The sequence below is a fragment of the Chaetodon trifascialis genome, chromosome 20 (genome assembly GCF_039877785.1).
Source record: "Chaetodon trifascialis isolate fChaTrf1 chromosome 20, fChaTrf1.hap1, whole genome shotgun sequence".
Classification (NCBI taxonomy): Eukaryota; Metazoa; Chordata; class Actinopteri; order Chaetodontiformes; family Chaetodontidae; genus Chaetodon; species Chaetodon trifascialis.
Window position 1 is genome coordinate 24,288,654 of NC_092075.1, and position 25,035 is coordinate 24,313,688.

The 25,035-nt window shown below is 43.9% G+C and overlaps 1 protein-coding gene across 1 annotated transcript in view; it reads left to right on the forward strand.

Annotated features, from left to right (window-relative positions):
- megf10 (multiple EGF-like-domains 10) overlaps positions 1-25,035 on the forward strand; it is a 144,936-nt gene that overhangs the window by 114,080 nt on the left and 5,821 nt on the right. The window contains exons 19-24 of the mRNA XM_070988485.1: positions 2,309-2,437; positions 2,716-2,943; positions 17,587-17,702; positions 17,821-17,944; positions 18,784-18,828; positions 18,920-19,126. Coding sequence (XP_070844586.1) covers positions 2,309-2,437; positions 2,716-2,943; positions 17,587-17,702; positions 17,821-17,944; positions 18,784-18,828; positions 18,920-19,126 — 849 coding nt within the window. The remainder of the gene's footprint in view (positions 1-2,308; positions 2,438-2,715; positions 2,944-17,586; positions 17,703-17,820; positions 17,945-18,783; positions 18,829-18,919; positions 19,127-25,035) is intronic.

The window sequence follows — 25,035 nt, forward strand, 5'->3', positions numbered from 1 at the left end:
AACATGTTTGGGATGCTCTGGGTCGGCATATATGACAGTGTGTTCCAGTTCCTGCCAATATCCAACAACTTCATCCAAGTCATGGACAAAGAAATGAAGGCCATATCCAAGGAAGGTAGAATCAAGGGCAACTTGGCTATAGAAACTTTTATTAATTTATTGAAACAAAAGCCAAAAACAGTGGTGGGTTTACCACAACAAAAATGTCAATGTCTCAATAACTTGTCATGTGCCGTTGAGCATTAATTACAGCTTGACAACGATGTCTCATGCTGTTCACAAGTGGACTTGTTTGCTGAGGCATGGCATCCTGGGTTCTGGAGTACAGAGTTACAAGTCTCTACACAGCAACGCAGCTGATCCCATAGGTTTTCTATGGGATTCAGGTCTGGAGAAAGTGCAGGCCACTCCATTTGAGGTTCCCCAGTCTCCAGCAGCCATTCCCTAATGATGCAACCTCAAAGAGCTGGAGCATTGTCGTCCATGAAGATGAAATTAGGCCTGTGTTGATCTGGATTAATGCAGGTAGTATGGGCTTGTCACTGTACCATTCACAAAGTGTAGGACAGTACTGTATTGAGTAGACACACCTTCCCGCACTGTAACACCACCACCACCACCAAAGGCTCATCAGATGACAACAGTGGCTGATGCAAAGCACTCTCCTTGACGTCTATAACATTGTTGGCGGCCATCATTTCTGCTCAGTGTGAATTGACTTTCATCAGAGAACAGCACTGAGGCCCACTGGTCCCTTGTCCAGCGTAAATGGTCCCTAGCCCATGCAAGACGATGATGCCAATGCCTGGTGGCGTGGTCAGGTACCCTTGCAGGTTGTCTAGCACGCAGACCACGCTGATGTAAATGGTTTTGAATGGCCTGACATGACACTTGGGTGCCTCTCACCTCCCTTAAATGTGCATGAAGTTGAGTGCCATTCATCATCCGGTTCCACAGGGCAGTATTCACAATGAAGCGGTCATCAGTGTGGGATGTGGCCAAAGGACGTCCACTTCTATGCCTTTTTGTGATTCTTCCAGTCTTTCTTTATCTCTGTTGCAACCTGCTGATGACACTCTTTGACACTCTAAGTTTAGTGGCCCCTTCCCTCTGAGAACATCCTGTTTGAAGCCTCGCAATAGCAAGGTACTGTTGATCAATTGTTAGGCGTCGTCCTGGTCTCTTGATGTCAAAATGTGAACAGCATGATGAAGAGGACTGTTTAAATACCAATTCTAATTGAACCAGGAAATCTATTGGTCAATTCATGGATCACCTGTTCACCTGTTGTGCATTTTGCCATTCAGCTCCTTGTTAGAGAACAGCAAGTTACGCAAAAAGAACTGAAACACTGAACAGTTAGACATCCATCCATCCATCCATCCATCCATTGTCTTCTGCTTATCCGGGGCCGGGTTGCGGGGGGAGCAGTCTGAGCAGGGACGCCCAGACTTCCCTCTCCCCGGACACTTCCTCCAGCTCTTCCAGGGGGATCCTGAGGCGTTCCCAGGCCAGCCGAGTGACATAGTCACCCCAGCGTGTCCTGGGTCTTCCCCGGGGCCTCCTCCCGGTGGGACATGCCTGGAACACCTCCCTAGGGAGGCGTCCAGGGGGCATCTGATAGAGATGCCCAAGCCACCTCAGCTGACTTCTCTTGATGCGGAGGAGCAGCGACCTCGTTCTTTCGGTCATGACCCAAAGTTCATGACCATAGGTGAGGGTAGGAACGTAGATTGACCGGTAAATCGAGAGCTTCGCCTTTCAGCTCAGCTCCTTCTTTACCACGACAGACCGATACAGCGACCGCATTACTGCAGCCGCTGCACCGATCCGCCTGTCAATCTCACGCTCCATCCCTCCCTCACTCGTGAACAGGACAGTTAGACATGTGCTTTCAAAAGTTTAGCGAAGGTCAAATTAAGTTCACCTGTAAAGGTTATATTGTATTTGAGATTCATTCTGAATATGACATATACAAAAACACATATACAGATATGGTAAATGGTCTATATTTTTATAGCTTTTTCTAGTCTGACGACCACTCACAGTGCTTGTACACCTCAAATTTGCATTCACCTATTTACACACACATTCATATGGCGGCTAAGCCACTGACACAGATTCACACACCGATGGCACAGCATCAGGAGCAATTTGTTTGAGTTCAGTATCTTGCCCAAGGATACTTGGACATGTAGATTACAAAGGCCAGGGACATATTATTGTTTCCATCAGAATGCAGCTTTTCTGTCGTTATGGTTAGGGGCATCCCAAATTAAAGTTTTGATTGCTTTTTTCTCATCTCTAGAGTGTCTTCCTGGTTCGTATGGTTATGGCTGCCGTCAGATCTGTGACTGTCTAAATAACTCCACTTGCGATCACATGACTGGTACATGTTACTGCAACCCAGGCTGGAAGGGACCTCGTTGTGACCAAGGTGAGGACACACGTAAATGTAAATGAACTCAATCAATGGTGCACCATATTAATAAAAAAAAAGTACAAAAATGGCTGATGTCTTTAGGCATTTCTCAGATGTATTTTTGAGATTGGTCACTGTACCCTTGGATGTCCAATCATTGACAGTCATCTTCTTTTTGAAGAACAATTTTTTTCAAGTTTTATTTTTAAAAATGAACAAAATTTTCATTTAGACTAAACAGACTCTATGGCTTCTAACTCTCATTTGATATTTCCAACCCCTCCTTTCTGCAGCTGGTGTGGTGGTGGTGGGCAGCCTCAACAGTTTGACAAGTGCAGCCATGCAGGTGGACACCTACCAGATCGGAGCCATTGCAGGAATCATTGTCCTTGTGTTGCTGGTGCTCTTTCTCCTTGTCCTCTTCATCATCTACAGGAAGAAGCAGAAGGGCAAAGAGCCCACCATGCCATCTGTGACCTACACCCCTGCTATGAGGGTCAATACTGATTATGCCATTGCAGGTACATTACAGGGTGACCTCCTTCAAACGGTAACCAGCTCAGTGACATAATGTACCAGGCAGGTTGGCAGGTTTTTTCTTATGTTCGGCCATTAGTTGCTGATGATGTGCCGTTTTCCCTAGGTTGTTGTATTCTTTTAAATAGTTAAATACTATATTGAGAAAATGATAATGGGATTGCAGTATGATGAAACTAATTGTTCTTCATGCTAAATTATGTCCATCATCATTTTTACCAATAACAGAGGAATTGCAGTATAGCACTCAAAGTGAATGCATACAATGCTTCTAACCACCGGTGGTGGAATAGACTGATGAATTCATTCTAAAGTAACCAGGGGATTTTATGCTATGTTTTAAATTGAAAATACATACATTCCAAGTCATGAACAAAGGAATGAAGGCTATATCCAAGGAGGGTAGAAGGGTGAAGGGCAACTTGGCTGTAGAAACTTGAAAATATGTGACCCGCTACAAGAAGACCAGCAACAAGTTGGCCCGGCACAAGTTGTGTAAACAAAGAAAAATTGAAATCGTGAAGAAGCCACTCCATGTTTCAAATAACAGTATTGGGGGTCTTAAAACCATAAACTTTGTATTTGAATTTTATCAACTGCATAATAATCCAATCCCCTTTCTCCGCATAGCCTGGCAGTTTTGAAAAAGACTGATAGAAAAAAACATATGAGCAAATCAGAGAGACGCCAGTGGGAGAGTAGAGGGAGAGCATGCCAACTTACCGCAGCGCATTACCGATAGTGAAATAAAACCTGCGACTTGAGGTCCGTCAGTAGCAGAAGGATCTCCTTTGTCAGGAACGTCAGCAGTCAGACTCAAGGAGGATCGAATACTTCCATAGAGTTTCCCAGGAGCGGCCAGTGTCTGTGGAGTTAAGAATGACGTGTTCCAACTGATGCCAATCCTGACCGTCTCTGACTGACTGACTGACTGACTGACTGACAGATCCCGAGTATTGTGAGTACCATACATATTCGCCTTATTCACTCGTCGCACTGCGCTAAGAGACGCTATCCTGGTATACAACATTTTGATTTCCTGTTTTGATTTTGTTGGGAAGATCCATGGTAAAACCCGGAGCGGACTTTTGAATGTACTTTTTGTTGATAAGGAAAACACTGGATTGAACTGAACTGTGGGGAAAACCGGGGCGGACTATTACTTTGAGGGATTGCACTGAATACTATTGCCATACACATACATGCCTGTATATTGCTCACTGGTTGATTATTATACTGTTGAACGTTACGTTAGTGTTCATTCGAAGTCACATACAGGGATTACAAACAGTTTTTTCATGCTAGGTGCTATGGCTATACCTTACATTGTTCTTAGTTATCTTAGTATTGTCGTTTTAAAATGCAAATGATATGCACATCGAAACTTATGTTAGATCAGATGATCATATTATAAGGGTAATGGAAGGTTTACATATGGTAATGTGAGCATCTGCTATTAATTTGAATAACACACCAACCTGATGATGTGCTTGAATAATGTGTGAATAACACACCTGTGGGTGAATAACACACCTTCGGTGCATGAATAACACACCCACGGGTGAATAACACACCTTTGGGCGCATGAATAAAGTGTTAACTGTGATGCTAATGTGCCTGTTAGCATGACCCATGATCTGAAACAAGGGTTTTCTTTGTTTTCCTTTTTCAGAATTGGCAAAAACACTCTGACTGACATAATCAAACACGGATCCCCATCCCACTGCAGCACAGAGTGACAGAATTTATTTTGTTTTATTTAATATTAGAAATAAGTATCTACATTTGCTACTTCTAACTCTAAAGTATATTACCTTTCTTGTTTTTCCATTTTTATTCAGGGGCTTTTTGTAACAAAAGAATTTCCATTTCCATTTGATAACCATTGTACAAACTACTACAATAGTTTCTGTCATGCAGGCTAACAGATACCAGATGTCACTGATAGCTAAACCAGTAGGAGGTTGGACTTATGTAAATGAGATACAATGAGCAGCACTTTGTTACCTGGCTCCCCTGGTAGGTGAGAATCTTTCAGGCTGGATTTCTCACTAAACTAGTTTGACGAGTGCCTACATTCAAATGGCCACATCTTCTTTAAATATTTCCAGGTTTCCATGTGGTAGACATCGTTGGAAAGCTTAGAAACTACACTTTCAGAGTCTGTAAATAACTTAAAATGCCCCCGGGAGACTTGTTGCTGTTTTTTTCGTGGCTGGTCACATATTTGACCTCTCATCCAAGGAGCTTCTTCAGTTCTATTTGTCAGTGGCTGTTTAGTTGGCCCAGCGTATATACAGTATATTTAGACACATACACTACTCACAAAAAGTTAGGGATATTTGGCTTTCGGATGAAATTTATGGAAAATGTAAAAAGTTGCCGCTACAGTGATATTAGATCATGAAAGTAGGGCATTGAAATAGAAGCATGCAATGATGATTTCCGCATCTCAAACAATTTATTGAAAGAAAAGCCAACAACAGTAGTGGGTATACCAGTGTCTCAATAACTTGTTGTTAGCTTTGAAGCTCGGTTCTTTATTGGAAGCTCAAGAATGGTCCGGAGAAGTCTTCAGTTCACAGTCAAAGTATTTATTGTAGGAAGGCTATATCCAAGGAGGGTAGAAGGGTGAAGGGCAACTTGGCTGTAGAAACTTGAAAATATGTGACCCGCCACAAGAAGACCAGCAACAAGTTGGCCTGGCACAAGTTGTGTAAACAAAGAAAAATTGAAATCGTGAAGAAGCCACTCCATGTTTCAAATAACAGTATTGGGGGTCTTAAAACCATAAACTTTGTATTTGAATTTTATCAACTGCATAATAATCCAATCCCCTTTCTCTGCATAGCCTGGCAGTTTTGAAAAAGACTGATAGAAAAAAACATATGAGCAAATCAGAGAGACGCCAGTGGGAGAGTAGAGGGAGAGCATGCCAACTTACCGCAGCGCATTACCGATAGTGAAATAAAACCCGCGACTTGAGGTCCGTCGGTAGCAGAAGGATCTCCTTTGTCAGGAACGTCAGCAGTCGGACTCAAGGAGGATCGAATACTTCCATAGAGTTTCCCAGGAGCGGCCAGTGTCTGTGGAGTTAAGAATGACGTGTTCCAACTGATGCCAATCCTGACCGCCTCTGACTGACTGACTGACTGACTGACTGACTGACTGACTGACTGACTGACAGATCCCGAGTATTGTGAGTACCATACATATTCGCCTTATTCACTCGTCGCACTGCGCTAAGAGACGCACAGGTAAAGCGATGCAGCGCTGGACTCAGACTGACAGAGCTCCCTCAGGATCTCAGCCAGAATGAGCGCCGTTCACAGACAATCGTTCACATTTAAGGAGTTGGGATTGACCAGCCCCGTACATTAATCAGTTCAGGACATTCTAGACATCTTCAAGTACTAGCCTCTAACCATGTGATAAGTAATCCATATGTGTGTCTGTGTGTTGTGTCAGGTGTGAAGATAATATTGGCAGACATCGTAAATAAGGAGGAGAGGTGCCATGAACATCTTGTTTGCCACTACTGATTGTCTCTGGGGACATGATATTTATGACTCAGGGCTAAGAGTCAGGCCTTCTATCACAGTGACAAGATGTTTTTGTATGCCAGAGCACAAAACAGGATGTTAGAGTGTTAAACAAGATGTTCCCCATAACATTGTCATGTACCCTTGAGCATCAATTACAGCTTGACAACAACGCCTCTTGCTGTTCACAAGTCGACTTATTGTTTGCTGAGGCATGGCATCCCACTCTTCTTGAAGGGCAGCCAGGTCATTGAGGTTCTTGGGTACAGAGTCACAAGCCTCTACACAGTGATGCAGCTGATCCCATAGGTTTTCTATGGAATTCAGGTCTGGGGAAAGTGCAGGCCACTCCATTTGGTTTAGTGCGTGTGCGGCGACTGTGCATGCAGCCTGTCGCAGTTGCTTCTGTTTCTTTTTCTTAGTTTTACAAATCCTTTTGCTCTAATTTTTATTAAATTTCTGCAACTTTATGACTATCATTTTGAAGCTGTGCCCTCTCCAAACATGTTGGCTCAGAGAGTTCTGGTTTGTTTTTTCACTTTGAAACTATTACTCTCACTGGGACACAGCACCGATGTGCAGCGCATTGTTTACTCCAGAGATCAGCTGATCACGCTGAGGCTGGCCAGCTTGTTGGTCAGAACAACAGAGATCCCCGCTGAAATCTGGAGAAAAACACACAGAGGATGCAGGGGAGGACAGAAACAGCAGAGGAAAAGAGCTGGGTCGAGACAACAGAGGCTTATTGAGAAGAGGAGATATAAGTCGTGTCTCCCTTCTCTCATCATGGGCAACATGAGGTCGCTCATCCTCCCTCTGACTCCTCTGCTGTCTGTCCTGGACAACCATCATCATCCACTCCCCACTCCTCCCTCCTTCTCCTTCTACCCCCCCCCCCCCCCCCCATCTTCCTGTGTGAGCTCTCCTCACACCTCCTCAGACTGCCAGACTAACTTCACTCACCAACCAGAGGACTACACCACACCTACCCCACCTGTCACCTCCACAGTGTGCTTTACTGCTGACCAGGTGAGAAGACAGCTGATGAGACTCCACTCTAACAAAGCTCCAGGCCCTGATGGCGTCAGCCCTAGGGTGCTCAAAGCCTGTGCCCCCCAGCTGTGTGGAGTTCTTCAACATGTCTTCAACATGAGCCTAAGTCTCCAGAGGGTCCCCATGCTGTGGAAGATGTCGTGCCTCGTCCCTGTGCCAAAGACATCATGGCTCAGGACCTCAAAGGACTACAGACCTGTGGCACTGACCTCCCACATTATGAAAACTCTGGAGAGACTCGTCCTGGAGCAGCTCCGGCCCATGGTCAAGCCACTGTTGGACCCCCTCCAGTTTGCCTATCAGCCCCAACTTGGAGTTGAGGACGCCATCATCTACCTGCTCAACCGTATCTACGCCCAACTGGACAAGCCGGCGAGCACTGTGAGGATCATGTTTTTTGACTTCTCCAGGGCATTCAACACCATTTGTCCAGCTCTACTGGGTGACCAGCTGATAACGATGCAGGTGGACGCCCCCCAAGTGTCCTGGATTGTGGACTACCTGACTGGCAGACCACAGTGGTCAGCAACACTGGGGCCCCACAGGGAACTGTTCTCTCTCCCTTCCTCTTCACCCTCTACACCACAGACTTCAACTATTGCACAGAGACCTGCCATCTTCAGAAGTTTTCTGATGACTTTGCATTAGTTGGATGTATCAGCAAGGGCGATGAGGATGAGTACAGGGCTATTGTGGACAACTTTGTCACATGGTGTAAGCAGAACCATTTGCAACTAAATGTGGCAAAGACTAAAGAACTGGTAGTGGACCCGAGGAGAGCCGAGGCACCTGTGACCCCTGTTTTCATCCAGGGGGTTGGTGTGGACATTGTGGAGGATTACAAGTACCTGGGGGTACACATTAACAATAAACTGGACTGGGCAAAGAACACACTTCTCTACAGGAAGGACCAGAGTTGCCACTATTTTCTGAGACAACTGAGGTCCTTCAACATCTGCCGGACTATGCTCAGGATTTTTTATGAGTCTGTGGTGGCAAATGCTATGCTGTTGCGTGGTGGGGCAGCAGGCTGAGGATGGCAGATGCCAACAGACTCAACAAACTGAACCACAAGGCCAGTGACGTCGTGAGGATGGAGTGTGACTCTTACGGTGGTGTCAGAGAGGAGGATGCTGAATAAGCTATGGACTATCATGGACAACGTCTCACACCCACTTCATGATGTGCTGGCCAGGCACAGGAGCACGTTCGGCGAAAGACTCATACCACCAAAACACAGGACTGAAGCTACCGGAAATCATTCCTGCCTGTGGCCACCTACACAACTCCTCCCTCTGAATGGCCCTTGGACTTTGACTTTCACTGTCTGTTCTGATGTATATTTTACAATTTAAATTTTTGCACACCCAATTCAATTTTGCACATTCAATGTTCAGTATATATAGTAATTCTAATATATATTTTCCATTTCAATTTTGCACATCCAACTTCAATTTTTTGCACATCCAATTGCTCAGTATATATATTTGTTTTATTGTTGTACATTTTATTGTGTTGTATATTTGTTATTTACATATATCCTTAGTATTAATATTCTGTTTTTTTATATTGCCTTTATATATATTTCTTTCTAATTTTATTCTAATTCTATAATTCTATCTTGTATGGAGCACTGTTACAAAAAACAATTTCCCCTCGGGGATCAATAAAGGAATCTGAATCTGAATCTGAATCTGAATCTGAATCTGAATTTGAGGTACCCCAGTCTCCAGCAGCTGTTCCCTAATGATGCGACCTCGAATGCTGGAGCATTGTCATCAATGAAGATGAAATTAGAAGAAGAAGAAGAATCCTCCATTGATCATACACACAACATGCATAGTTACAGAGGGGAACTGCACACGCCATGCTTAAGTGAAATTAGGCCTGTGTTGTTCATGGAGGGGTGCAATCACTGGATTAATAATGTTATCCAGGTAGTATGGGCTTGTCACTGTACCATTCACAAAGTGTAGGACAGTACTGTATTGAGTAGACACACCTTCCCGCACTGTAACACCACCACCACCACCAAAGGCTCATCAGATGACAACAGTGGCTGATGCAAAGCACTCTCCTTGACGTCTATAACATTGTTGGTGGCCATCATTTCTGCTCAATGTGAATTGACTTTCATCAGAGAACAGCACTGAGGCCCACTGGTTCCTTGTCCAGCATAAATGCTCCCTAGCCCATGCAAGACGATGATGCCAATGCCTGGTGGCGTGGTCAGGTACCCTTGCAGGTTGTCTAGCACGCAGACCACGCTGATGTAAATGGTTGGTGGCCTGACATGACACTTGGGTGCCTCTCACCTCCCTTACATGTGCATGGAGTGCCATTCATCATCCAGTTCCGCAGGGCAGTATTCACAATGAAGTGGTCATCAGTGTGGGATGCGGCCAAAGGACGTCCACTTCTGTGCCTTTTTGTGATTCTTCCAGTCTTTCTATATCTCTGTTGCAACCTGCTGATGACACTCTGTGACACTCTAAGCTCATAAGCTCAGTGGCCACACTCTTGGCATTCTCTCAATAAGCTTCATGAGGTAGTCACCTGAAATGGTTTTTAATTAACGGGTGTGCCTTGTCAAGAGTTGGTTTCTGGACTTTATTGCCTTCGTAATGTGTTTGAGACCCATCAGTTGTGCTGTGCAGAGGTAAGTTGGTATAAAGGTCTATACAGTGAATAGCCCTTTTTGACTACTGCTCTAATCCATATTATGGCAAGAAACACTCACCTTAGTAAAGAGAAATGCAGAAATCCTAAAGTGCAGTCACAAAGACCATCAAACGCTATGATGAAACTGGCTCTCCTGAGGACCTCCACAGCAAAGGAAGACCAAGAGCTACTTCTGCTGCAGAGTATAAGTATAAGTTACCAGCCTCAGAAACCGCAAATTAACAGCACCTCAGATTAGAGCCCACATAAATGATTCACAGAGTTCAGATAGCAGACACATCTTATCATCAACTGTTCAGAGGAGACTTCGTGAATCAAGCCTTCATGGTCAAATTGCTGCAAAGAAACCACTTGTGAGGGTGAAGAAGGAGAAGAAGAAGAGAATTGCCTCCGGCCAAGAAACACAAGGAATGGACATTAGACCAGTAGAAATCTGTCGGTTGTCTGTCTGTTGGTCTGATGAGTACAAATGTCAGATTTTTGGCTCCACCCACCATGTCTTTGTGAGATGCAGAAAAGGTGAGCAGATGGTTTCTACATGTGTGGTTCCCATTGTGAAGCATGGAGGAGGAGGTGTGATATTGTAGCAGTGCTTTGCTGGTGACACTGTTGGTGATTTATTCACAATTCAAGGCACACTTAGCCAGTGTGGCTACCACAGCATTCTGCAGCGACATCTGGTTTACACTTAGTGGGACCATCATTTGTTTTTCAACAGGACAATGACCCAAACACACCTCCAGGCAATGTAAGGGCCATTTGACCAAGAAAGAGAGCAATGGAGTGGTGTGTCACATGACCTGGCCTCCACAATGTGTGGTACTGGTACTGTGTGTGTGTGTGTGTGTGTGTGTGTGTGTGTGTGTGTGTGTGTGTGTGTATATTAGTGCTGTCAGGCGATTAAAAAAATTAATCTAATTAATTACAGGATTTGTAATTAATTAATCTAATTAATCACATTTTAATCTCATATCTGCTAAAGGTCCCCAAATAAAGAATTTGAATTCTAGGACATTACAATTCACTGACATTCACATTACAGCTGGTGAATTCTTTTCATCACTGTAGTTCTCGGTAGTAGCTGGAAATTAGAGTCAGATGACGCTATCTGAAACGCCTCTTTTAGGCCCTCGTCTTCCACGATTGAAATCGGCCTGCAATCAGCAGCAACCCACTTTACGATTGAGTTTGTCAGTTTTTCTGTCGTGGCTTTGCTCATTCGTTTTCCTAACTCAGCAAGTGTGGGTTGGCGGAGTGAGCTCACGGTAGCACTAGCGGCACTAGCAGCAACTACATGTTTAGCGTTTAAATGATAATTCAGGCCGGTTATCTCAGGGAGCCAGTGAAGATAACAGCTGTTTTGGTTCAGGCCGACACAGCAATTTTCCGTCTGTCTTTGAGTCTCTCTGAGTCTCCCGGTGGCTTTATTTCAGCCGAGCCGAGCTGACAACTTCTCCAAGTTGGCATCCATCCTGCAAAGGAGTTCAGGAATCGCATCCAGCCTGCGATTTTGATCCAGAATCGCATCCTGTTGTGACGGAGCTCACATATCGCTTGAGTCTGAGTGTTGAGTCAGGGAGGGAGCGAGAGAAAAAGCATTCGCCTTTGTTGAGAGCCAGAAGAAGACTGTGACCAGTGGCCTAAGCTTAGTGGAAAATTACCAAAAGGACATGCATACGTAAAAGTGGCACATGCACTGGTCTAACATGTTGTGTGTAAAAGGATGTGTGCAATAAAGGAGGGATTAAGAGACAGGCATATAAAATAGTAGAAAACAGGGCTCTTCTTCCTTACTGTCTTCAACTTCAAGCCAACTCATGAGAAGGAGAATATGAGGAGCCTGACAGCAGAAAGGAGGACTTAGAAAAACTACAGTCAATTCGTGGGTTTCTGTTGTGGTTTGTATGCTTTGGGCTGTTATTTTGGTAGGTTCATGGACTTTTATTTTGGTGACACTGGTTCCTGGCTGGGTTGTTGTGGGCTAACTTGTCACCTGCTCTTCCTGAGGCACCCTTCCCCCCTGCTGCGCTGAGGAGTGATTGAACACACCTGTTCCTGCTTTACATCAGTGTCCCTTCTTAAGGCCTGCAGAGACACTCCTCAGCGCCAGAGTATCCTGATAGCTTGCGTGGTATCTGCTGGCTTGGTTTTTTCTTGTGAAAAGTTGATATTCCCTCTCTCGTGACAACTGCTGAATTTGTGTCTAACTCGTGTCTCTCCTCTTCTTTTCCAGTGCCTCCCGTCTACCACACAGCCCAGCACTCTCCAGCCCTTTTGGATTTTTTTGTACTTGTTTGTGCACTCCCTGCCCCTGTTGAAAATAAATCTTTGTTCTACCTTTTCCGTTTCCGCTCCTGGGTTCTGTTTCGTGCACACACGTCACAGAATACTCTGGCCAACCCCTTCGCCACACGCCCTCCTGTGGTTCCTCCGCCTCCCCTCTCCTCAGTTCCGTCCGAGTATCACGACCTGGCTCCGGTGTTTAGTAAAGAGCTAGCCCTTTCCCTTCCCCCACATCGTCCCTATGATTGCTCTATAGACCTCCTCCCGGGAGTGCCCCTTCCCTCCAGTCGTCTGTACAACCTGTCTCGCCCGGAGAAGAAGGCTATGGAGTCCTACATCCAAGACTCACTGGCTTCGGGTATCATCCGCCCCTCGTCCTCGCCCTTGGGGGCAGGTTTCTTTTTTGTGAAAAAGAAAGACTCCTCCCTATGCCCCTGTATTGACTTTCGTGGTCTAAACGACATCACCATCAAGGATAAGTACTCTCTCGCCCTCATCGACCCCTCTTTCGAGCCCCTGTGTTCCGCTACCATCTTCACCAAGCTCGACCTCAGGAACGCCTACCATCTCATCCGGATTAAAGAGGGGGATGAGTGGAAAACAGCTTTCAACACCCCCCTGGGCCATTTTGAATACTTGCCATTTGGACTCACTAATGCCCCCCCCGGTTTTCCAGGCCCTCATCAATGATGTGCTGCGTGACATGCTAAACAGGTTTGTGTTTGTTTACCTTGATGACATTTTGATTTTTTCCCGCACCCTGGAAGAACACAGACAGCATGTTCGTCTTGTTCTCCAGAGGCTTCTTGAGAACTTGGGCCAACTTCAACCAGACCCAGCTAAGATTCAAGCAGTTACCGATTGGCCCATCCCTACCACCCGCAAGGAGCTCCAGAGATTCCTCGGTTTTGCCAATTTCTACAGGAGGTTCATTAGGGACTACAGCAAGGTGGCAGCCCCCCTGACCAAACTCACATCCACTACCTCCCCCTTCCGGTGGTCTCTGGAGGCTCAGCAAGCCTTCACCCGGCTTAAGGAGTTATTCACCTCAGCCCCCGTCCTAAAGCACCCTGACTCCTCTCTGCAGTTTGTGGTGGAGGTGGATGCCTCCGACACGGGACCTGGTGCTGTGTTGTCGCAAAGAGATCCTCAAACTAACAAACTTCACCCCTGTGCTTTTTTTTCCCGTCGTCTGTCTCAAGCAGAGAGGAATTACGACGTGGGTAACAGAGAGTTGCTGGCTGTGGTGTGGGCTTTGCAAGAGTGGAGGCACTGGCTGGAGGGCACTTCTGTTCCTTTTCTGATATGGACAGATCACAAGAATTTGGCCTATCTTCGTTCCGCCAAGAGGCTTAATTCCCGCCAGGCCAGATGGGCGCTGTTCCTGAGCCGTTTCAATTTTACCCTGTCCTACCGCCCAGGTTCACGTAACACAAAGCCAGACGCCTTGTCACGGCTTCACGCCCCTCCCTTGGACTCGGAGAGTCCTGATCTCATCCTCCCTCCTTCCTGCTTTGTAGGCATGGCATCCTGGGAGATCGAGTCCATCGTCAAGGAGGCTCAAGTACAGCAGCCAGATCCCGGTACAGGACCCCCCAACCGGAGGTTTGTTCCGGATTCTGTCCGGTCCCAGGTCCTCCAGTGGGCTCACTCGTCACTTCCACAGGACCCTTGCATTCCTCCGCCAGAGTTTCTGGTGGCCTCAGATGTACCGGGACACACGGGAATTCGTCGCCGCCTGCTCTGTCTGTGCCCGTGATAAGACATCTCATCAGCCCCCAGCGGGACTGTTACGCCCATTACCCGTGCCTAGTCGTCCCTGGTCCCACATCGCCCTGGATTTTGTGACCGGACTACCCCCGTCTGAAGGTAACACAGTAATTCTCACAATCATTGATCGTTTTTCCAAGTCAGTTCATTACGTGCCCCTCCCTAAGTTACCTTCTGCCCTAGAGACTGCTCACCTCCTCTCTGTCCATGTATTCAAGTTGCATGGTCTCCCTCTCGATGTGGTGTCTGACCGGGGTCCCCAGTTTGCCTCTCAAGTCTGGCGAGAGTTCTGCAGGGCTGTGGGGGCCACCGCTAGTCTCTCCTCTGGTTATCACCCCCAGACTAACGGCCAGACAGAGCGGGCCAACCAGAGTCTGGAGGCTGCCCTGCGTTGCGTTGCCGCCCATCATCCGGTTTCTTGGAGTTCACAGCTGCCTTGGATTGAGTACACTCATAACTCCCTCGTGTGCTCAGCCACAGGTATGTCTCCATTCATGTGCTGCTTGGGCTACCAACCACCCCTTTTCCCCGAGCAGGAGTCGACAGTAGCCATCCCTTCGGTCAGTGAGCATTTGAGGAGGTTGCGAGAGGTGTGGAAATCCGCCAGGGCGGCGCTCCTGCGTACTGCAGAGAAGAACAAGTGGCTTGCCGACACTCACCGTTCTACTGCTCCTGAGTATCGTCCGGGCCAGAAGGTGTGGTTGTCGTCGCGTGACCTTCCCCTGGACGTCGAGTCACGTAAGCTCTCTCCACGCATTTGAGATCCTACGGGTCATTAATCCTTCTGTTGTGAGACTCAAGTTGCCTGAGTCTATGAAGATTCACCCTTCGTTTCACGTGTCGCTGCTGAAGCCTGTCCACACCAGTGAGCTCTCCCCTCCAGCCGTCGCCCCGCCACCCCCCCGGTTGGTCGACGGTCACCCTGCTTTCACGGTGTCTCGGATTCTGGACGTCCGCCCCCGGGGTCGGGGGTTCCAGTACCTTGTGGACTGGAAGGGGTATGGTCCCGAGGAGCGGTCGTGGATTTCCAGGGGCCTGATTTTGGACAATTCTCTTCTCCGGGACTTCTATGCTGCTCATCCTGACAAGCCTGGTAGAACGCCTGGAGGCGTTCGTTGAGGGGGGGGGTACTGTTGTGGTTTGTATGCTTTGGGCTGTTATTTTGGTAGGTTCATGGACTTTTATTTTGGTGACACTGGTTCCTGGCTGGGTTGTTGTGGGCTAACTTGTCACCTGCTCTTCCTGAGGCACCCTTCCCCCCTGCTGCGCTGAGAAGTGATTGAACACACCTGTTCCTGCTTTACCATCAGTGTCCCTTCTTAAGGCCTGCAGAGACACTCCTCGGCGCCAGAGTATCCTGATAGCTTGCTTGGTATCTGCTGGCTTGGTTTTTTCTTGTGAAAAGTTGATATTCCCTCTCTCGTGACAACTGCTGAATTTGTGTCTAACTCGTGTCTCTCCTCTTCTTTTCCAGTGCCTCCCGTCTCCCACACAGCCCAGCACTCTCCAGCCCTTTTGGATTTTTTTGTACTTGTTTGTGCACTCCCTGCCCCTGTTGAAAATAAATCTTTGTTCTACCTTTTCCGTTTCCGCTCCTGGGTTCTGTTTCGTGCACACACGTCACAGGTTTCCACTCTTGTGCAGGAAGAGACAGATTGCACTGGCCAGATAACCAATCTCTCATCCTCTCTCAATTAGATGATTAATGTTTTTAATAGAGCTATATGCTCAAATTGTTGATTTATCTACAAATTGATCTTTGATTAATATTCACTAAGAGATTTAAATGAAAGAGATTATATATATTAGTGCTGTCAGTCAATTAAAATATTTAATTGCGATCTCATGAATGTCATAGTTAACTCGCGATTAATCGCAAATTAATCGCACATTTTTATCTATTCTACATGTCCTATTAATTATCATTTTAATACTCTTATCAACATGGAAAAGTGGATAGGCTTGCTTTGTTTTTATTTTATGAAAAACAACAACGTGTAGTGTTATATTTCACACTAACATTGTCACTTTGAGCAGTCATTCACATTTGAAGCAAAATCTCACACAATTTAACAATGTCAATAAACAGGTGATAAAAAAAAAAAAATACTTCGTTACAAAAAAGCCCCTTCAACAACCCTTTCTAAGGGATCAAAACAGGGTGATACAAGATAAAGTTACAAAGTGCACATCATTGTAAACTAAGACTCATGCTATAGTGTCGTTAAACCATGGCTTAAACTTTCCTTTCTTAAGTTTCCTTTGAACATATAAGCAGTCAGACTATAATGCTCTTCTTCTCTTCTTCTCCATTCAGACGTGCCTATTTTTGTTTTGTTTCCAGTTTACAGTTGGATCCTGTAGTTTTCCTAACATTACTAGCAGTGGCCACAGCTTATAAAAAACTACAAGTTCACTAGGTCACAAAGAACGTTAATCTCACAATAAAAAAAAAATGACGCCATTAAAAATTAATTTGTATTAACGCAATATTTTTGACAGCACTAATATATGTGTGTGTGTGTGTGTGTGTGTGTGTGTGTGTGTGTGTGTGTGTGTGTGTGTGTGTGTGTGTGTGTGTACAAACTGCAAATAAATAACATAAGTTAAAATTAATATGGAAGTGTTGGACGATCCTTTATTTTTATAGTTCTCTGATGGTAGTAAAATGTAGTCCCTTGTGTGACTAACATGTTTTAAAGGTTCCCTCAAGATTACTCTGGCCTAAAGAAATTAACAGACCCTTGGGGCTATCCCCAGCCACTAAATTTCATCCTAGCACCCATATCAATAGCCCAGATCATTTAGAGGAGAGTCGCCATTAATTGGTGTGGCTGATATGATGATCCTGACTCAAAGACAATTCATTCAGGTTTAGTATCAGAGGGAGCAGGTTAGGTACCCAGATGCAGGTAGTTGGAAACTAGACATGTCTCCTTGACACCACCTTAAATAGTTCTCAGTCATAGCATATTCGGGTAAAACTCTATAGGACTGGGAATCGGACCCTTTAAGTGGAGAGCTGGCCTAGTACTTCATGTACAGAGGTGACTTGGGATCTTAATAAGCTGTATGTCCATTTCTATCTCCCTGTTTTTGGAATTGTGTGTAAGTGCATTGAGAGCAACTTAAAAACACTGTGTAAGAGTATGAACAGTATGTATACACATATATGACCACTAAAGCTAATTCTGATTCTGACCCATTTGATTCCTGGTTTGTATGACATCACACATTGAGATGCTCACTCATTCAGTGCATTCTTGTAAGAGATCTTTTCATCTTGTCATTTCTCAGATGCTCACCCACCAACATGTGAGGCCCACCCCAGCAACTACTTCTCTAACCCAAGCTACCATACTCTCACCCAGTGCATCAGCTCCCCACATGTTAACAATGGTCCATATGGAAAGGTATGGATGTGGACTTTTTGAGACTCTACGGGGGCAAACAAATGGCAAAGTAAGAATTAAATATGGAATATGTCTATTAATGTATGTTCTAACAACTGATGTTTGCCCCTGTTTTCAGATTAAAAGCAACCAGCTGTTTGTGAACTTGAAGAATGTGGATCATAGAAAAAGGGCACCTCTGGTTGATCACACTGGCACACTGTCTGCAGACTGGAAACAAGCCAACTGCTTCAGTGAACTGGGTGAGACATGGAATGCACTGTAGAGTACTCAGCAGCATTAATGCTGCAAGTTGGTATCTTTGTGGATTGTTGGCTTTAAATGGCAATGAATCTTTATCCCACTAGTCCACATGAACAACTGATGATATAACTGAAGATTTTTTGTTTCTATTTTTGTTTATGTGATTTTGTGTCATAGACACTTGATACTGAATATGGTTTTCCTCAAGAACCATTCTGGCCTATTCAATTTTTATGCATGCTTCCTCTGGGAGCAAGAAAAGAACAGAATCAATCATCATAATGTTAAATGCAGAGGACACAGATAACACATATATATCTCTGGTAGACCTGATGACCCTAGTTCTTTGGCTGATTTAATTGTCTCATTGATATCAGTATTCGAATGAATTAAAAAAACTATTTTCAAATGAAATGACAAAGAAACAAAGTGTGTGATTGAAAGCACAAAGAGTTATCTCTCTTTGCAGTGTTTTAGCTGTCTGGTCAAAGAGATTAGCACAGTTAAAAGAGTCTTTCAAGGTCCTAGGTGCATTGCTAAAGTAAGAGAACTCACAATGACACTGAAATGATGATACACACTGCTAATAGGAGGAAATACTTTATAGTTTTATTTATAGTTATATATTTATTGTCAGCACAAGCAACATTAACTTGCAGCCCACAATCCCTGTGCTTGTGTGTGGTGATGTGTAGCTATCTGAAACATCTTACTGGCACTTGCATTTTAATTAGTGTGGATTACTTTGAAAGGCAGACTTTCTCTAAAACCTAATCTTGTCACAATAGTCATTCCACCATTCACAGACCATCCTTATTTAAAATTTTCTTCACACCAGGAGCATGTGGAGTTGACAGAAGATACATTGGGAAATCCTTACACAGTAGGTCCTAGAATTATATAAATAAATGCTAACCTGCTCAGTTTAATGCTGGAATTCACCTCTCACTGGCTCCTCTTTCTATGCCATCCAGATCTGGTGAAGGGTACACTCTATCATGCCAGCTCCTGTTCCCTTAGCTCTGAAAACCCCTACGCTACAATAAAGGACCCTCCCCTGCTGATAGCCAAAAACACAGATTGCGGCTATGTTGAAATGAAATCACCGGCCAGACGGGATTCACCATATGCTGAGATCAGCAACAGCAGCTCCACCAATAACCGGAATGTCTATGAAGTTGGTGAGGATGTTAAGCTTACATTTTATGTTTTTCATTGTGAATTCTTTACAGTGCAGAATGCTTTTGTTGCATTAATTATATGGTGTATTATGAATATCTAATTCACTGGCAATAGGAGTAAAATCTCAGTATTATAGTATAGGTAATTTCACACCAGAATATTGATATATACCAAGATGTACTAGAGTAACTTTTCTGGAAATTAAACTGAGAGCATGTTCATAGATAAAGTAACCAGATGTGAATGTTTTAATTTTGTGAAATTTATTGAAATAAATATCTGAGAAATAAATGTACTTCACATCACATTGATACCAAAACTGGATAATGATAATAATATAGCAATAATTTTATTTGTATACCACTTTTCAAGCTATGATCACAGTGCTTTCCATAGACAGCATTAAAGAAATCAAAGAAAAGAAAAAACACTAGAAAATCAAAATACACCAAACTGTATAAACAATTTTATAAAGAAATCATCCAAAATGTAGACCGAGTGAAACTATCACAATAAAGTTAAAATCAGGTGGTTCCCTAACAGAGGTCTATTGTATATTATTATTATTGTCAGACAAAAAAAGGCAGGTCTGTCAAAATGTATCAGGATTTAAAAGCAGAATCAATTTCAGCAGATCCAATAATAATTTGAAGACTGTCCCAAACTGAGATGCCAGTGCAGCTAAGGCTTGATCACCCTTTGATTTTAACCTGTGTTCTGAAACAGCTAGTAGGCCCAACTCAGCAAATCTAAGGGGCCTTTTTGGATAGTAAGGAGTTTTTAGTTCACTCATGTATGCTGGTGCCTGGCCATGTAAAGGCATGTAATTGAGGATTATGGTTTCAAAATGGATAATAAAAGAAAATTAGTACCAGCGCATGGATGTTTGGACTAGAAATCTGACTGCGGAGCTCTGCACAGTTGAGCTACATCTCAAGCACTGGGGCATGTTAAGACAACATTACAGTATTCCAGGTATGAGGAAATAAAAACATCAATGATTTTCTCTCTATTTTAAGGTAAGATAACAAAATAACATTGCTCACTTTAGTTAGCTAAGCTCACTTTTGATTTTAACACCCAGGGCCCGTATTCACAAAGCATCCTAAGGCTAAAAGTAGCTCTTAGTGATGTCATTCTTAGAAAAGATAAGATTTTTCTTAGAATTTTCCCTTGGCAAGATAAAAGTTATTCACAAAACGTCTTAGGTCTTAAGAGAGCTCCTAAGGTGAAAAACTGTTAGGAGGAGGGAAAAGGTCTTTTAAGAAGCCTTAGTGTCTTAAACAGAAGAGATGGTGGAAAGACTAAGAGGAAGGAGAGATATTCTCTGTACGTTAAATGACAGCGATTTAATAACACGCTACTGGCTAGATCGTGCAGGGATAATGTTTGTGGTTGACCTCATCAGGGATGAGCTTACTTGTCCCACCCAGCACAGTAACGCAATAACACCTGAGATGAAAGACATCACAACATAGCGATACCTGGCCACAGGTAAAATGCAACAGTGTAGCAGTGATGACTGTCACAACCAATCTCCACTCTCGCTTGGAATTCCAGCAGGTACCAGCACTTTTCACACTCGTCGCTCGTGCATAAAAGGAGAGGGAACAACACATTGATCTGCCGGGCAATGTGCTCCCAAGTCTGCCTCTTCCCTTGGGCTGTGATCCCAGGACCCAATTTCCCTCTTAATACTGTTTTATTTTCATCCACGTGGCTGTGCCAACAGCAGGCACTGCTCTTGTGATCAGTTTGGCTTTCTTGTCCAGTCCAAATTATATGATCGGTTGATTTTACTGTCTATTCAGTACTGGGAGCACGGAGCGCTTTTTCTATTTTTTTTTTTTTTGTCTTTTTCCCTTTTTGTAACAACCAATCACAGCTTTTAGAAGACTGCATCATAGCTAGCAATGGGGTCAACCACACCTCCTGGCTAAGAAAAAAGTTTCTGTACCCTCCTTGCTCAGAGTTGCTCTCAGACACTTCCTGAATCACTCTTAAACTGAGATTCCATCCATCCATCCATTTTCTGTACCGACTATCCCTTTCTGTACCGACTATCCCTTTCGGGGTTGCAGGGGGGCTGGAGCCTATCCCAGCTGTCAATGGGCGAGAGGCATAATCGGTCGCCAGTCGATTGCAGGGCAACACACAGAACCACACAACCATTCACGCTCACACTCATACCTAAGGACAATTTAGAGTCACCAATTAACCTAATGAGCATGTTTTTGGTCTGTGGGAAGCCGGAGTGCCCAGAGAAAACCCACGCATGCACAGGAAGACCTGTGTGTGCGAGAACCCACGCATGCACAGGAAGACCTGTGCATGCGAGAACCCACGCATGCACAGGAAGACCTTTGCAAGAACATGCAAACTTCACACAGAAAGGCCCTGCCTGACCCAGGGATTGAACCAGCGACCTTCTTGCTGTGAGGCACGCGCACTACCTGCTGCACCAACATGCCGCCCTAAGCTGAGATTCCTTGCTAGGAATTTTAAGGCTGTTAGGTCTTACAGTCTTAGAGGACTCTAAGAAGCTTTGTGAATAAGGAAACGAAAAAATACGCTCTACGCTCTTAGTAATGAATGGACAGTAAAATCAACTGATCATATAACTTGGACTGTATTAAGAAATGTGTAATCGTGACTTTAATCTTATGTCATGATGATGAAACTCAGCAAAATTAAATTAATTGTGACACAGCTTCAAAATGTTTGAATGTACATCATTCAAATGCCGGTTATATTGATTTGCTGCTAATTTTACTACTTAATGTATTTGATATTAATGGTGGACGCAGACTCAGCTGCAATTCCTGTGATTGCTGGCATCCTTATAAAAAGCGGTTTGATTTGGCAGAATGAGCAAAACAATGTACGAAATGGATAAAAAGCGAACAAGAAAGCCGAACTGGACACAAGAGCAGTGCCTGCTGTTGGCACAGCTTGTGGATGAAAATAAAACAGTATTAAGAGGGAAATTATGTCCCGTGATCACAGCCCAAGGGAAGAGGCAGCCTTGGGAGCGCATTGCCCAGCAGAGCAATGCGTCGTTCCCTCTCTTTTTACGCAAGAGCGACAAGTGTGAGAAGCGCTGGTACGTGCTGCAATTACCTAAGATGAATAACTTTTATCTTACCAGGGGAAAATTCTAAGAATAATCTTAGAATGTGTGAATACGGGCCCTGGTATTTATGTCTAAAATTGATTTAATGTCCGAAAGTCCTTAGTCTTAGCAACAACATGCTTCTAGAAATCTTTGATCTGTATGTCAAATTTCTTTCTTCCCACATTCATTTTTCAGCATTTAGATCCATGTGTAATTCTACCAGAGCATGTCACGCTATTGCTATCACCCCTATATTGCACTCTATTAATAACTGCCTTTACATGATGCATCCACCATTATCTTGAAATTGTTGTAACAATACACAACTCTTTGTTAATATATCTACTACCCATTATTGTAGAATGTATACTAGCATATCTTTGGTTTAATTCTTGTATCCTTTCCTAACATAATATAATGTGGTGTATTGGAACCGAAGTCTCAAGCCACATGGCCCAAAATCAAAAATTTCTGTTGTGTTCAATTGTTCAGACAAAGCTTCTTGATGGTGTTCAATGAAAATCAGCAGGAGTCAGGATTCTGGGTAGCAAAGACTTTAATGCCAGGCAAGAAAAGAGAACTTGTTCAAAATGCGCACAGGCACACTAGAAGAGTTCTGATCTGAAATGTCTGGTTTTCTGTGTTTTATACAGTTTGGTTATGTGGTTATCCACGCCTCTAGAGTCTCCCCTAGGTGTTTTCCTAAGTCAGCTGTTCTTCCTTGGTTTTCCCCTGTGTTCCCTGTTTGCTGCTTTGCCAGCATGAGGTCATCCTTGGGTCATGCCTTTTTTTATTTTCTCACTTTCTGTTTCAAATTACACCATTATTTCATAATCAACGTTGTCGATGATGTTTTTTTTTTAAATAATAATAATAATAATAAAAGAATAATAAAGCATAATAAAGAACAATATTTTCATTAAGCACACTAAAAGCATAATAGAGAACAATATTTTCATTAAGCACACTTTTGGATTACATTAAGATTATGGTGAGGTTACATGGACAATCAGTTCATTGATAGTTATAGTAAAACACATTGTTGAGGTTGAGAGGAAAGGGGAGGACCAAGAATGCAGAGAGTGTTTAACAAAGTTTATTGATTAAAAAAAAAAAAATCAACACCAAAAATCACCGTCAGGGAAAAATGCAGCACAGGCAGGCAAAAAAACAAAAATCACCGCTGGGGGAAAAAACTCAGCAACCAAAATTGAAGGGAACAAAAAAAAAAAAAAAACACCATTAGGGAAAACTGCAGCTCAGGCAGACAAAAAAACAAAAATCACCACTGGGGGAAAAAACTCAGCACATAAACAAAGAACAACAATTCACCGTTAGTGAAGACTAGCACAACTCACGTGAGCGAACCAAAAGCACAGGAAAAGACTACAGCGTCAGCTGGAGGAACGTGGCAGGGACAAGGAGATAACTCTGTGATAAGACACAAAGGGCAAGAGCGAGAATCATCTGGCACAGGAGTGTGGGAAGGCCAGCTTAAAAAAGGAGAGTCTTGATGAGGGATGATTAGAGTCAGGTGTGTCTAGAAGCCACTCACTTCAGAGGAGATCGGCCCTGCCCCTGCCTCACTCCATCCCTGCAGAGAAACAGAAGCAGAACCAGAGCAGAAAGAAAACACAGCCATAGCATACATGATTATGAGTTATAATAAGAGAGTACGTGATTATAAGTCTTAGCTTGTGACCTTAATGTGCTCCATTAGCCTACGTTTACACGTAGCAGGGTATTTTGGAAAACGGATAATTTGGCCTCTCGGTTTTCAAAAATAACATCGTGCACACAACATCGTTTTCAAGAATGTTGTCGTTTGCATGAACCCGGATAAATACGTAACTATGCCAAACCTATGGCTGCGAGTGTAAACATAGGTCGCTCACATGACGTTAAGTATTTTCAGTCGTATGTTGTGACGTTTCGGAACCTAAAATGCCGTTTAACACATAACCGGTGTTTTCAGAAATCTCCACTTTGGCCGGAGTTCTTAAAAATGATCGTTTTCCATGAAAAAAATCTCCATTCGCGTGTAAACGAGAGGCCAAACCGCATGAAAACATATGCGTTTTCCCTAAGTGTAAACATAGGCTTAGTTTCACAGAGTGCTCAGCATATGACTAGTGTATAATGCTTTCACATGACATTTCTTTATTTTCATCACATATCTGCTAGTAAATTATGCTACAATGACACATCCATGCCATGTTTCTGCCATTATAGAAATAAGAACAAGAGATAAACCCTGGAAAAGCAACTTTTAAGCAAAAAATAAAAACAAAAACTCACAAGAAACTGCTTTTAAAAAACATAGCAGCATAGTGATCCTCTCAAGCCTAAGACTATTATTCCAGTCTGTGGGAATTCTGTAAACAACAGCCTCCACTCCCTCTGTCGGCCATCTGGTCCTGACAGCACCCTAATATCCCTGCCCTCAATACACCTTCCAAAGTAGAATCCTCACTCTCCTAAACATGCATATCCATTTTTGAATATTCTTCTGAAAGAAATCCAGCTTCCTTCATGTCAGTGTAGCACTGTCTCTTCCACTTCGATGTAAATCTGAGGTTGGCTGGTCCCAAACTTCTGTGGCCCCTTTCAATCTCATACTCATCAATCCCTAGACCGTCTGACTGTATTTTCTTGATACAGTCATTCATTGTACACCCTGCTTTCTTTCCTTCTTTTAATCCAACTAGCCTGAGATTGTTTTGTCTGTTTTTGGTTTCCTGAGGCCTGTACCATAAAGCTGGATTACGGCTTAGCGAGATAACTTCAGGCTTA